Raw genomic sequence first — 13,821 nt, 5'->3', positions numbered from 1 at the left:
GGGGTGAGGCTTCCCTCCCCCTGCCCTCTCTTCTAGGGTCCTGAACCACCCAACTAGGAGTGGCCCCCCCAGAAGACAACATGGTAGGGGCACTGTTAGCAGTAGCCCCTTCCTCCAGGTCAGGGGGGACACCCTTAACCTGGCCTCCCAATCCAGGGTCTGTACCCACAGACTGGATCACTGCCTGGCAAACCAGGGCTTCCTGGGGGGCATACCTACCCCCTACCAGGTCAGAGTTTACCCTCTGAACCTGGTCATCCAACCCAGGGTCACCACCCGGCGGTTGAACCACTGCCTGGCACACCAGGACTTCCAGGGGGGCACACTTACCCCCCATCAGGTCAGAGTTTACCCCCTGAACCTGATCATTCAACCCAGAGTCACCACCCTGCGGTTGAACCATTGCCTGGCACACCAGGACTTCCAGGGGGGCACACTTACCCCCCTCAAGGGACACACTGTCCCGAAGGGCCACACAAGAGTCTGGCTGGCGCAGGTCTCCTGACCTCTGCCCATCTGACAGAGTCTGGATTCCCCCCAGCCCAGAAATGGTCTCACCAAGGTCATTCCTGGGGGGCTCTGCACTCAGAGCTGACCCCTGACCCTCCAGGTTCTCCACTGGGGTCCGCAACCCCCTCTCAACCCTCTGTCTGGACTTCTGCAACCCCTCACTAGGAGTGGTACTGCCAGACACCAGAACTGGTGGGACGCTGGCTACAGCCGCCCCCCCAAGTTCTCCTGACACTGTGGGGTCTCCCTCAACAGATGGCCCTATGGTACAGGCTAGGCTCCCCTCCTGGGGTTCCCGCAGGGAACCCTCCAGGACCTGGGACCGGATCTCGGGCACCTTGGGCCTCAACCCATCCCCATTCCCTCTCCTCTGAGACTGGACATGGGGTCCCTCACCCATCCCACTACACTGGGACCTACCTGGGACACTACAATCCTTCCCTACCTCACCTGGTTGGGAACTACCTAGACCACTCCTCTCAGGAGCACCCCCAAATGCCTCTTCAGACTCTCTGGTACTCACCCAGAAGTCTGCCTCCATTGTAAGCTCCCTGGGGTCAGAGAACTCACACTCCACCTGGTGTTGGCATAGCTCTGGAAAATAAGGACTAGACATATGCTCTCCAGCAATTACATCACTCAGCCCCTCACATGAATTAACCAAAGTACCCTTCACCCAACCATCCAGTGACTCTGCCTTGAAAAAGCACCCCACATCACCCTCCTGAGACTGGTGAGACAGTACCTGACTGTCCCTGACACTCAACCCACACTCTTCTGGGATGTCTTCACACTCCATAACCAGGACTTCTACCTGGGGGGAACCCCTCTCCCTGTCACTCTCAACTAGAGTCAGTAGAGTGTCCCTCCCACCAGTAGGAATATGACTCCCCATGCCAGTTCCCCAATCTACCTCAGAGACCCTGTGCATCACTGGAGCTACCTCATACCCCTGAACCTCCTGGCGTGTGTTAACTCCCTCCTTCAAGTAGGGCACCACCTCTCTGGGCATGTGTACTTCTGCAGCATCACTGGATATACAATTGTTGCTGCCACCATTCCAGCTGGACTCAGCCCTCATGACTTCCAGCTCTTTCAATTTAAGCTCGTAAGCATAAATCATTTTTTTAATCTCTAAGTCCCTCCTCCTTTCTGCCAGGACTAAGGCTCTCTTCTCCTCGGCCCTCTTAAGCTCTCCCAGACTCCGGATTCGAGCTAGGAGCCTATCATCTCTTTCTGTTCCCTCCTCAGGGCCACTGCCCTCCTCTTTGGAGTAGTCCTCCTCCTCAGAGTAGTTATCCTCCTCAGACTCATTTGGTGGTGTTGCCTGACAACGTTTCAATTCATCCTGAAACAGGGCTGACTCAAGATCCTCCCTTCTGGATTCCTTGTTCACAGCCAGTCCCCTTTCCATGCAGAATGCTTTAAGCTGCCACTTTTTATACATAGATAGGTGCCAGAAATTGACTTCCATTTCTGCAAAGGCTTCACAACCAAAAACCAAAGTCCAAAAATATCATCAATACTTCCAGGAGGACATCAGAGAACAAAAAGCAGAATCACAAGACAAGTAGTATGTGGTCACGTAGTGGTCTGAGATCAAAAACAGTAGTGTACACTCAATTACTGTATGTCAAGTACAAATACAAGTCCAAATCCCGACCGCTGGTCACCAATGTTAGAAATGGGGTCTTTGGTTGACAGTCAGGTTACCCCCTGTTCAAGCAAGGACCCTCACTCTAGTTAGGATAAAAGAGAATCACCCTCAGCTAACCCCTGCTTACCCCCTTGGTAGCTTGGCAGAGCAGTAGGCTTAACCTCAGAGTGCTGGGCGTAAAGTATTTGTACCAACACACACAGTAACTTAATGAAAACACTACAAAATGACACAACACCAGTTTAGAAAAATAGGAAATATTTATCTAGACAAAACAAGACCAAAACGACAAAAATCCAACATACACAAGTCAAGTTATGATTTTTTTAAGGGTTTAAAATAGAAAGAGTCTTTAGGTAGTTGTAACACCACACTAGCGCTGCTAGCGTGAAAATGTACCTGGTTTGCGGCAAAAATAACCCCGCACGGGCGGTGTGCGTCGAAAATAACCCTGCACGGGTATATGCGTCGAAAACAGCTCGGCACGGCGAGGCGCGTCGAAAAAGCCAGCCACGCGACGGTCCGAAAGTCCCGCGGCGCTGGTTGCGATCTCTCAGCCTTCGTCAGCGATGCTGCGCGTCGTTTCTCCTGCTCCGGGCGTCGATTCTCCGGTCGCGTTTCCTGCGGCGTCGTTTCTCAGCTGCGGAGCCGGCGTCGCGTCGTTTTCTCAGCCGCGATCGGATTCGCGTCGATCTTTTCTCCGCACGGTGCTCGGTGCGTGTATTTTTGTCCTTAGGCTGCCAGCCTCTCCTTTCAGGGTCCCAGGAACTGGAAGGGCACCACAGAGCAGAGTAGGGGTCTCTCCAGAGACTCCAGGTGCTGGCAGGAAGAAGTCTTTGCTATCCCTGAGACTTCAACAACAGGAGGCAAGCTCTACATCAAGCCCTTGGAGATTTCTTCTTCAAGATGGAAGGCACACAAAGTCCAGTCTTTGCCCTCTTACTCAGGCAGAAGCAGCACTGCAGGAAAGCTCCACAAAGCACAGTCACAGGCAGGGCAGCACTTGTTCCTCAGCGATCAGCTCTTCTCCAGGCAGAGGTTCCTCTTGATTCCAGAAGTGTTTCTAAAGTTTGTAAGTTTGGGTGCCCTTCTTATACCCATTTTAGTCTTTGAAGTCACCTTCCTTCAAAGGGGACTCACACCTTCTTGTGAAATCCTGCCTTGCCCAGGCAAGGCCTCAGACACACACCAGGGGGCTGGAGACAGCATTGTCAGAGGCAGGCACAGTCCTTTCAGATGAGAGTGACCACTCCACCCCTCCCTCCTAGCAGAGATGGCTAATCAGGAAATGCAGATCACACCCCAGCTCCCTTTGTGTCACTGTCTGGTGTGAGGTGAAAAACAACCCAACTGTCAAACTGACCCAGACAGGGAATCCACAAACCAGGCAGAGTCACAGAATGGTTTAAGCAAGAAAATGCTCACTTTCTAAAAGTGGCATTTCCAAACGCACAATCTTAAAATCAACTTTACTAAAAGATGTATTTTTAAATTGTGAGTTCAGGGATCCCAAACTCCACATGTCCATCTACTCTCTAGGGGAATCTAAACTTTAATCATATTTAAAGGTAGCCCCCATATTATCCTATGAGAGAGAGACAGACCTTGCAACAGTGAAAACGAAATTGGCAGTATTTCACTGTCAGGACATATAAACCACATTACTATATGTCCTACCTTATCCATACACTGCACCCTGCCCTTGGGGCTACCTAGGGCCTACCTTAGGGGTGCCTTACATGTAAGGAAAGGGAAGGTTTAGGCCTGGCAAGTGGGTACACTTGCCAAGTCGAATTTACAGTGTAAAAATACACATACAGACACTGCAGGGGCAGGTCTGAGACATGATTACAGAGCTACTTATGTGGGTGGCACAACCAGTGCTGCAGGCCCACTAGTAGCATTTGATTTACAGGCCCTGGCACCTCTAGTGCACATTACTAGGGACTTACTAGTAATTCAAATATGCCCATCATGGATAAACCACTTACATACAATTTAAACAGGAGAGCATATGCACTTTAGCACTGGTTAGCAGTGGTAAAGTGCTCAGAGTTGAAAAGCCAACAGCAACATGTCAGAAAAAAATAGGAGGCAGGAGGCAAAAAAGTCTGGGGATGACCCTGCATAAGCAAAAGTCCAACAAAAATAGAATATGAAAGCAGGGTAGTGGGGGTTAGAGGAGGGCATTGTGAGAAAAATCGTTCACAGTTATAGATGTGGTATAGACCTCGAAAATCACGTAGTGCCGGATTTGCTCATAGCAACGTAGGCAGTTTATTTGCAGCTCTATTTAAACAAAGCTGTGGGAGGCTCTGTCACGGGGACCTGTCAACTAGAAGCAAAGGGAGACCTTTTTGATAAAGGTAGAAACTGAGAAGTTCTCCCGGACCTTGACTACAAAACGAAACAAATGAGGGAATCCCCTCTACTTAAACAGAACTAAAATGGACCTCATGGACATACACCACTTTTACGCACAAAGCAAAAGGAGTCTTTTTCTTTTATCTATAACCTTCACCCACTCTGGTAGTGGCAGGCCTCATCATTGGGTTCATCCTGGCCCCTGAAAGCCAGGATGGAATTGACTGTATTCCAGGGAGCGCTTTGTATATTGTGCTGACTGGGGAACCTAAAATGTCTCATCCACACCCAGATAACCCTTTATTAATGGGGTGGAAGGGCACAGTATAAAATCAAATGACGGGACAATGGAGGATATAATGGCCCTTCGACCCTTGTTGCATCAATATGTTTCTGCCCTACTCTATTGCCAAAAATGGTCTGGGCATTCATCAGGACAGGTTTCAATGGCTGTCAATACCCAGGTGACAACCTGTGAATCTCTTTATCAGTGCTGTATGCAATTCTAATTAGCATGCGAGGAGAGTAATGTACTCTCGCCTGATGAATTTGAGGTACCTGATCCACTGGTTAGTGGTACCCGTAAGGGTTTACTGTCAGGCCCAGCGGGATGGGGTCCTAAAAACGCCTGTATAATTGCTTGGTTCCGCTCATGCCCGGCTTGGTATACACGGCTACTCACGAATGCAATGCACTTCAGGGGGCGTATCTAGGGTGACCACCCATCCGTAAATTTCACAGACTGCCCGTAATTTAGCCCTACCGTCCGTTGTCCGTGATGAAAGCCTTAACGGACAGCATTTGTCCGTAATTTTAGCCTTTCACCAAGAGGACAAAAGATGGCAGGGTGAAATTACGGGTAGATTTGTTTCCCCAGCTGGATTGAAAGGCAGGGAGTCTCCTGTGCTCGGAGGGAGGGGCGGACAGATAAGAAAAGGCCTTCCTACCAGGGTGTCTCCCCTAAAGAAATGCAAATGTGCAAACTGGTAAATCTGCAAATGTAAAGGGGCTTGAAAACCTGCACTGACTTTAAACAAAGGAGTCACTTAAAGCTTTCTGATGGCAAAGAAAGCCTATATTATGATGTAATTGTATTCATATAGCAGTTACTATCCCTGACAAAGCGTTGAATGCATGTTTAAAATAAGGCCTTACACATTCACAGTTCTTCCAAGGGCCTCGGTACCTCATAGTACTAACAAACACTTGCAAAGCCAATAGGTCTCGTCTGCTCAAGAGTTATTGGCTTTGCCAATGTGTTTTAGCCATATTATACATCAGAGTGGCTGCTGTTCATGGCTAAAAGTTAATGGCATAGTGGTGTGGAGTGGAGTAGAGTGGCATAGGAGCAGTGGCGTAGAGCCCAGTGGTGCAGAGTACAGTGCAGTTTTTTTTAGAGTACATTGGCGTAGAGTGCAGTGATTTAGAGTGCAGTGGCATAGAGTGGCGTGGGACAGAGTAGAGTGGCGTACAGTGCAGTGGAGTAGAGTGGCATACAATAGAGTGGCAGAGAGTGCAGTAGTGTAGAGTGGTGCAGTGGCATAGAGTGCAGTGGCGTAGTGTAGTGTAGAGTGGTGCAGTATAGTGCTGTAGAGTGCAGTCACGCAGAGTGGAGTGAAGCAGAGAAGAGTAGCATAGAGTGCAGTGGCATTGAGTGCAGTAGTACAGAGTAGATTGGCGTACAGTGGCGGAGAGTGCAGTGTTGCAGAGTAGAATCAGTGCAGTGATGTAGAGTGGAGTAGAGTGGCACATAGAGCAGTGGCATTTAGTACAGTGGTGCAGAGTAGAGGGCAGTGGTGTACAGTGCAGTTGTTTAGAGTGTATTGGCACAGAGTGCAGTGGCATAGAGTAGCAAGGGGTAGTGTAGCATAGAGTGCAGTGGAGTGGAGTGGAGTGGCACACAATAAAGTGGCAGAGAGTGCAGTAATGCAGAGTGGTGCAGCGTCAGAGTACAGAGTAGACTCGTGAGACAAATGTAGAGTCCCAGGCATGCTGCTGTGAGACTACCGACAATTTGTGGCTACTTCACATCCTGACATTAGGTGTGAGACTGTCGGCCACACCATCTACCCTGCCTATTTATATTTTTTTTAGATTGAAAGTCTATGGGTGGTTGGGGTAAGCCAGATGTTTTTGTTCAATGTGTTTAAACTTACATAAGGTTAGTTACCTTAGTGTTTCCCAAACTGTTTGCCAGGGGTCTCAAAATGTTCAGAAACATTATCAAAAAAATTCTGTTACTTTTCCTCAAGAAAGATTGGGTAGAATTGGGTAGGGGTGATGGCCTTGCCGCAGTACTGAAGGGCATTAATTTACTACTGAACAAGGATGCAATGTGACACCTGAATGTAGCATACAAGGAGGCAATCACAAAAAGACCACAGTGTCTATGTTAAAAAGTAAATAAATTCACTGACATAGTGTGTCTGTAAAACTGATGTTTGTTGTTGAATTTGTGTCCTGAATTTTGACCCTTTGCCCTGAATTTTTGTCCTGAATTTTGACCCTTTGTCCTGAATTTTTTACAGTCCTGTCCAGAATTTGCATCAATGCCAGGTGGTCACCCTAGAAGTATCATGAAGACCTGTGCTGGCTCATCCAGAGATGTCAACCTGCTTTTATGGTTTTTAGTGTCTAAAGTGAACACACATACCTCCGAAATTCTCTGCGTTAACGCATGGCACAGCTCGTAAATCATCATTTACTATTTCAGACTTGTGTAGTTTGGAGTTCAAGTATTCAGTCAGAGGAATTCATAATTGTAACTCATATGAATGAGTTTTAGAAGCTACCAATCTATAAAAAAAACAGGCGATCGTCCTTTGCTGAAACAGCACAACTATTCATGGCATCAGGATGGGCTTTGCTGCTGCAGCGTCACAATCATTCTCTGACTTAGTGCTTTATTTTCATATTGTTTATCTCATACAAGGAAAGGGACAACCCTTCCTCACTGCTTCTGAGCTGTAGTGCCTGAAATAAAGCACTAACTCAAATAACTATCGGGTTAGAGTTGCCTTTAAGCACCACGGGTGCATAAAACATGCGCTAGGCTCTTTGGTACAAAGTAATGGCTTAGAGTAAACGCACTGATTTCTTCTAAACTCCTGCCTTTGTTAACGGAGGTGCGCCACGTTTTAGCCAGGACAGGTTCCGAACGCATTGCCACGCAGACTACCCTGTGACGCAATCCTAATTTTCACGCTCCCATTCTCATTTTCTTCCGGTCATTTTTATAGTCCTCTCTCCCCCAACACTCGCTTCACCTCATACAAGTGTCGATTGTTATACTCCCTGCCTGATCGATACTCTATGTTGAACACATCCAACGTTCAAACAAACTTAGTCTAACGTATATATACACACACACACACACACACACACACACACACCAGCGCACCCCCCAACTGTCACCGAGTGGAACCTTCCTAACTACGCAAACGGTTTCTTTGCTCAAAACCTTTGCCTAGATCACCATTTTCTTGTCATGGTAGCGACAAGTCTTTTTTTCTGTGTGAAAACATCCCTTCCACACCCTATGTTTGTAGACGTCCTGGGTCAACAAACATATATGATGTCACAGAAATGAACTATTAAACATCTGGCACCCCACGTCCTACCTGGTGGCACGCATAGCATAGCTCCCAGAAGAATGACCAGAAAGCGCTCCATTTTCAGAGGCTCTGTCCAGCCTGTGCGCGGGGAATAGTCCAGCTTTGGGTTACTTTGAGTGCAAATGCAGAGTTTGTTGCGCAGAACTCTACCAGACTGGAGCAACCAGTTGTTTGAGTCATCCTCCGGCCTGAGTGCAGTGGTACACGGCTCCCGCAGAGTTGCGCCTCTGCGGCTCAGCCTCCAGGCGCATGGTGTGGTCTTTTTAAAGGCACTTTATTCACCCAACCCATTTCCCCTCGGGAAAGGTTACTGAAGGTATTTTGTTAGGCGTGTGCAGGTGTCTAGCTCTTGAAGGATCTAGGTAGGTTATAGAGGTGTGCTCCTGCAGCAAGGAGAGCTAAACAAAACATATTCAGATTTTAAGGTTTATTAAAGGATCTGGCCTTAATGACTATGTATAGATGGTTGAGTGAAACGTATTGTAGAATATACATTTTCAAATTACTAATGGCAAGTGACATTTGACGGATCTGCATAAATGTGACTTTCACTTCACACGTTCAACTCAGGGTCTTAATTTCAAAATTCGTGCATATTTGGGGAAACCAAGGTATTCGGGGTTACCCGAAAGAAGGGGTTCATAGTTTTAACTCCAAATTAATATTTTCTTTCGCTTTAAAAACATTTGAGCTGAAGTATACCAGAGTTGCATAAAGATAAACCTTTAATGAGCATGCGCCATTTTTGTAGTTTGGTGTAAATCTACTCAATTGTTTTCAATATATGTGCACTATATAAATGTATTTGATTGCCTTTGAAGGGTTAATTGTTTGTATATATTTGAACCCTTCATTTACAAATTACCTACTTACCCAGTCCCTGGAAGGATTAAAAGATGTAGATGTAACAAAAAATGAAGGTCTGATAGGACAAGTATTTTTTTCAGTCAAGCATGGCCCTCTGTATTATGAATGGCTGGTGATGCAAGGTGTAGGGTGAGCACCTCCTGACCCCATGGAGGGTGTGTAGGATTACAGACAAAGAGATCCTGCTCTTAAAGACGTGAAAACGTAATTTCACTGCAGTTTTGCTAATCCGTGGCCTCCTGTGCATATCCATTGCCACCATTTTGTGATGCACTCAACTCACAAATATTAGAGGATCTCGTGCTGTGAGGCTCAGGGGATGGTGCTGTCCATACCTGTACGTCACAGGGCTACACCATGGCTTGGCACCGCTGGCTTGCATCCCCAGAGACCCAGAGAAGGGGACTCCTTGCCTAGGGCCTCGCAGCACTCGAATATAGGTCTGAGGCCTACTGGAAAGCACACCTTGTCCTTACCTTTGCAGTGCTGGATCATGTTGGCGAAACCCATGGAGTAGACCTCTGTCCCTCAGCCTCTTGGCTACAGCATGGCTACAATGTCCAGGAAGGGGATTATCCTTCCCTGGGCATCTCAGCACTAAACAATGGCTGAGAGGTATAGGGAAGGAGGCCTTACTTCTGGGTCTCACACCACGGCATGCACCATGGCAGTGTGGATGGGCCCATTTCAAGAGCATAACCTTCAATACTGCAGCAGGTGTAATGGCACTGGGACTCGGAAGTATTAAGTGGCCAATGCACCCAAATTATGGCTTTATTTTACTCCGCAGCCAGTGGGGGGGCATGGGGGATCTTGTAGGAGGCTGGCCTGGCTTGTAGTGGGTACCAAGGGGTACTTACACTCTGTACCAGGTCCAGTTATCCCTTATTAGTGTAGAAGAGGTGTTTCTAGCAGCTTAGGCTGATAGAAGGTAGCTATAGCAGAGCAGTTTAGGCTGAACTAGGAGACATGCAAAGCTCCTACTATACCACTGGTGTCATATGCACAATATCATAAGAAAACGCAATACGCAGAAATACTAAAAATAAAGGTACTTTATTTTTATGACAATATGCCAAAAGTATCTCAGTGAGTACCCTCAGTATGAGGATGCCAAATATACACAAGATATATGTACACAATACCAAAAATATGCAGTAATAGCAAAAGGAAGTAATGCAAGCAGTGTAAAGTTACATTGTATTGCATCAGAAGCACATAGGTATAGGGGCAACACAAACCAAATACTCCAAAAGTGGAATGAGAACCACAAATGGACCCCAAACCTATGTGAGCTTGTAGAGGGTCGCTGGGACTGTAAGAAAACAGTGAGGGTTAGAAAAATAGCCCACCCCAAGACCCTGAAAAGTAGGTGTAAAGTGCACCTATATTCCCCAGAGAGCACAGAAGTCGTGATAGGGGAATTCTGCAAGAAAGAACAACACCAGCAATGCAACCAAAGTGGATTTCCGGACGAGAGTACCTGTGGAACAAGGGGACCAAGTCCAAGAGTCACGACAAAGTCGAGATTGGGCAGATGCCCAGGAAATGCCAGCTGAGGGTGCAAAGAAGCTGCCACTGGATAGTAGAAGCTGTGGATTCTGCAAGAACGAAGAGGGCTAGAAACTTCCCCTTTGGAGGATGGATGTCCCACGTCGTGAAGAAGCTTGCAGAGGTGTTCCCACACAGAAAGACCGCAAACAAGCCTTGCTAGCTGCAAGGGTCGCGGCTGGGGTTTTTGGATGCTGCTGTGGCCCAGGAGGGACCAGGATATCGCCAATTGCGTGAGGAGACAGAGGGGGCGCACAGCAAGATAGGGAGTCCTCACAGAAGCAGGCAGCACCCGCAGAAGTGCCGGAACAGGCACTACGAAGAGGAGTGAACTGGAGCTCACCCGAAGTCACAAAAGAAGATCCCACGATGCCGGAGGACAACTCAGGAGGTTGTGCACTGCAGGTTAGAGTGTCGGGGACCCAGGCTTGGCTGTGCACAAAGAAAATCCTGGAAGAGTGCACAGGAGCCGGAGCAGCTGCAAATCATGCGGTACCCAGCAATGCAGTCTAGCGTGGGGAGGCAAAGACTTACCTCCAACAAACTTGGATTGAAGAGTCACTGGACTGTGGGAGTCACTTGGACAGAGTTGCTGAGTTCCAGGGACCACGCTCGTCGTGCTGAGAGGGGACCCAGAGGACCGGTGATGCAGTCTTTTGTTGCCTGCGGTTGCAGGGGGAAGATTCAGTCGACCCACGGGAGATTTCTTTGGAGCTTCTAGTGCAGAGAGGAGGCAAACTACCCCCACAGCATGCACCACCAGGAAAACAGTCGAGAAGGCGGCAGGATCAGCGATACAAGGTTGCAGTAGTCGTCTTTGCTACTTTGTTGCAGTTTTGCAGGAGTCCTGAGCAGTCAGCGGTCGATTCCTTGGCAGAAGGTGAAGAGAGAGATGCAGAGGAACTCTGATGAGCTATTGCATTCGTTATTTAAAGAATTCCCCAAAGCAGAGACCCTAAATAGCCAGAAAAGGAGGTTTGGCTGCCTAGGAAGGAGGATAGGCTAGCAACACAGGTAAGAGCCTATCAGAAGGAGTCTCTGACGTCACCTGCTGGCACTGGCCACTCAGAGCAGTCCAGTGTGCCAGCAGCACCTCTGTTTCCAAGATGGCAGAGGTCTGGAGCACACTGGAGGAGCTCTGGGCACCTCCCCTGGGAGGTGCAGGTCAGGGGAGTGGTCACTCCCCTTTCCTTTGTCCAGTTTCGCGCCAGAGCAGGGCTGGGGGATCCCTGAACTGGTGTAGACTGGCTTATGCAGAGATGGGCACCATCTGTGCCCATCAAAGCATTTCCAGAGGCTGGGGGAGGCTACTCCTCCCCAGCCTTGACACCTTTTTCCAAAGGGAGAGGGTGTAACACCCTCTCTCTGAGAAAGTCCTTTGTTCTGCCTTCCTGGGCCAAGCCTGGCTGGACCCCAGGAGGGCAGAAACCTGTCTGAGGGGTTGGCAGCAGCAGCAGCTGCAGTGAAACCCCGGAAAAGGTAGTTTGGCAGTACCCGGGTCTGTGCTAGAGACCCAGGGGATCATGGAATTGTCTCCCCAATGCCAGGATGGCATTGGGGTGACAATTCCATGATCTTAGACATGTTACATGGCCATGTTCGGAGTTACCATTCTGACGCTATACATAGGTAGTGACCTATGTATAGTGCACGCGTGTAATGGTGTCCCGGCACTCACAAAGTCCGGGGAATTTGCCCTGAACGATGTGGGGGCACCTTGGCTAGTGCCAGGGTGCCCACACACTAAGGGGAGGGAGGGTATTATGAGTTTTTCCCTGGGCTGGTGGGCGGTCTCCAAAAGACCGCCCGCCAGCCCAGGGAAAAACTCCCTTCCCACGAGGATGCCGGCTCGTAATCGAGCCGGCGGAGTGGGAAGGTGCGACGGGTGCAGTGGCACCTGTCGCGTATTTCAGTGTCTGCAAGGCAGACACTGAAATACTTTGCGGGGCCCTCTTATGGGGGCCCCTGCCGTGCCCATGCCGTGGGCATGGGCACGGCAGGGGCCCCCAGGGGCCCCGCGACCCCCCCTACCGCCATCCTGTTCATGGCGGCTTTCCCGCCATGAACAGGATGGCGGTAGGGGGGGTCAGAATCCTCATGGCGGCGGAGCGCGCTCCGCCGCCATGAAGGATTCCCCCGAGCAGCGGTAAGTCGGCGGGAGTCCGCCGACTTGCCGCTTCTGACCGCGGCTGAACCGCCGCGGTCAGAATGCTCGTGGGAGCACCGCCAGCCTGTTGGCGGTGCTCCCGTGGTCGGTGGCCCTGGCGGCCGTCAGAATGACCCCCTAAGTAACTTGGCACCCAACCTTCACCAGGTGAAGGTTAGACATATAGGTGACTTATAAGTTACTTAAGTGCAGTGTAAAATGGCTGTGAAATAATGTGGGCATTATTTCACTCAGACTGCAGTGGCAGGCCTGTGTAAGAATTGTCAGAGCTCCCTATGGGTGGCAAAAGAAATGCTGCAGCCCATAGGGATCTCCTGGAACCCCAATACCCTGGGTACCTCAGTACCATATACTAGGGAATTATAAGGGTGTTCCAGTATGCCAATGTGAATTGGTGAAATTGGTCACTAGCCTGATAGTGACAATTTAGAAAGCAGAGAGAGCATAACCACTGAGGTTCTGGTTAGCAGAGCCTCAATGAGACAGTTAGTCATCACACAGGGAACACATACAGGGCACACTTATGAGCACTGGGGCCCTGGCTGGCAGGGTCCCAGTGACACATACACTAAAACAACATATATACAGTGAAATATGGGGGTAACATGCCAGGCAAGATGGTACTTTCCTACAGATTTTTCACTTAGCAGCACGGCACAACTGCTATGGCACAACTGCTAAGGCACAACTGCTATGTTACTTGCCCCTCTTCCTTCATCGCAGCCATGTTCCAGGGCTGCAGGGCACATGAGCCCTGGCGCCCTCGCAGCTGTAATCGAACAATGCAAAGACCATGGAGGGGAGGCTCTGCCATGGATGTCACAGTGCTGGACTATGTCTGCTAGGCCCATGAGATGGAGTTCAGGAAAACAGCTGCATTAAAAAAAAGCTTTATTGCAAAAACAATCACAGACATGGTAGTCTGCTGACCCCAGCAGGCCACCATTCATGTGATTTGAGGTCATTCCCAATGGGTCGCAAATTGCAACATACCTCATGAATATTGATGAGGTGGGTCCATTTGCGACCCACTGGGAATCGCTAAATGTGTCTGGGACTCATTAATAACTCACTGTTTGCGACTTCCTAAT

The 13,821-nt window shown here is 49.1% G+C and overlaps 1 protein-coding gene across 1 annotated transcript in view; it reads right to left on the bottom strand.

The window, feature by feature from the left end:
- Positions 1 to 8,399, bottom strand: part of LOC138282873 (lymphocyte antigen 6E-like) — a 72,216-nt gene extending 63,817 nt beyond the window's left edge. The window contains exon 1 of the mRNA XM_069220864.1: positions 8,152 to 8,399. Within this exon, the coding sequence (XP_069076965.1) occupies positions 8,152 to 8,203 (52 nt within the window). The 5' untranslated portion in view covers positions 8,204 to 8,399. The remainder of the gene's footprint in view (positions 1 to 8,151) is intronic.
- Between the last annotated feature and the right edge of the window lie 5,422 nt (positions 8,400 to 13,821).

The sequence above is a fragment of the Pleurodeles waltl genome, chromosome 2_2 (assembly GCF_031143425.1).
Source record: "Pleurodeles waltl isolate 20211129_DDA chromosome 2_2, aPleWal1.hap1.20221129, whole genome shotgun sequence".
NCBI classification, from domain to species: domain Eukaryota; kingdom Metazoa; phylum Chordata; class Amphibia; order Caudata; family Salamandridae; genus Pleurodeles; species Pleurodeles waltl.
This window is presented reverse-complemented; position numbering and strand designations above follow the sequence as displayed.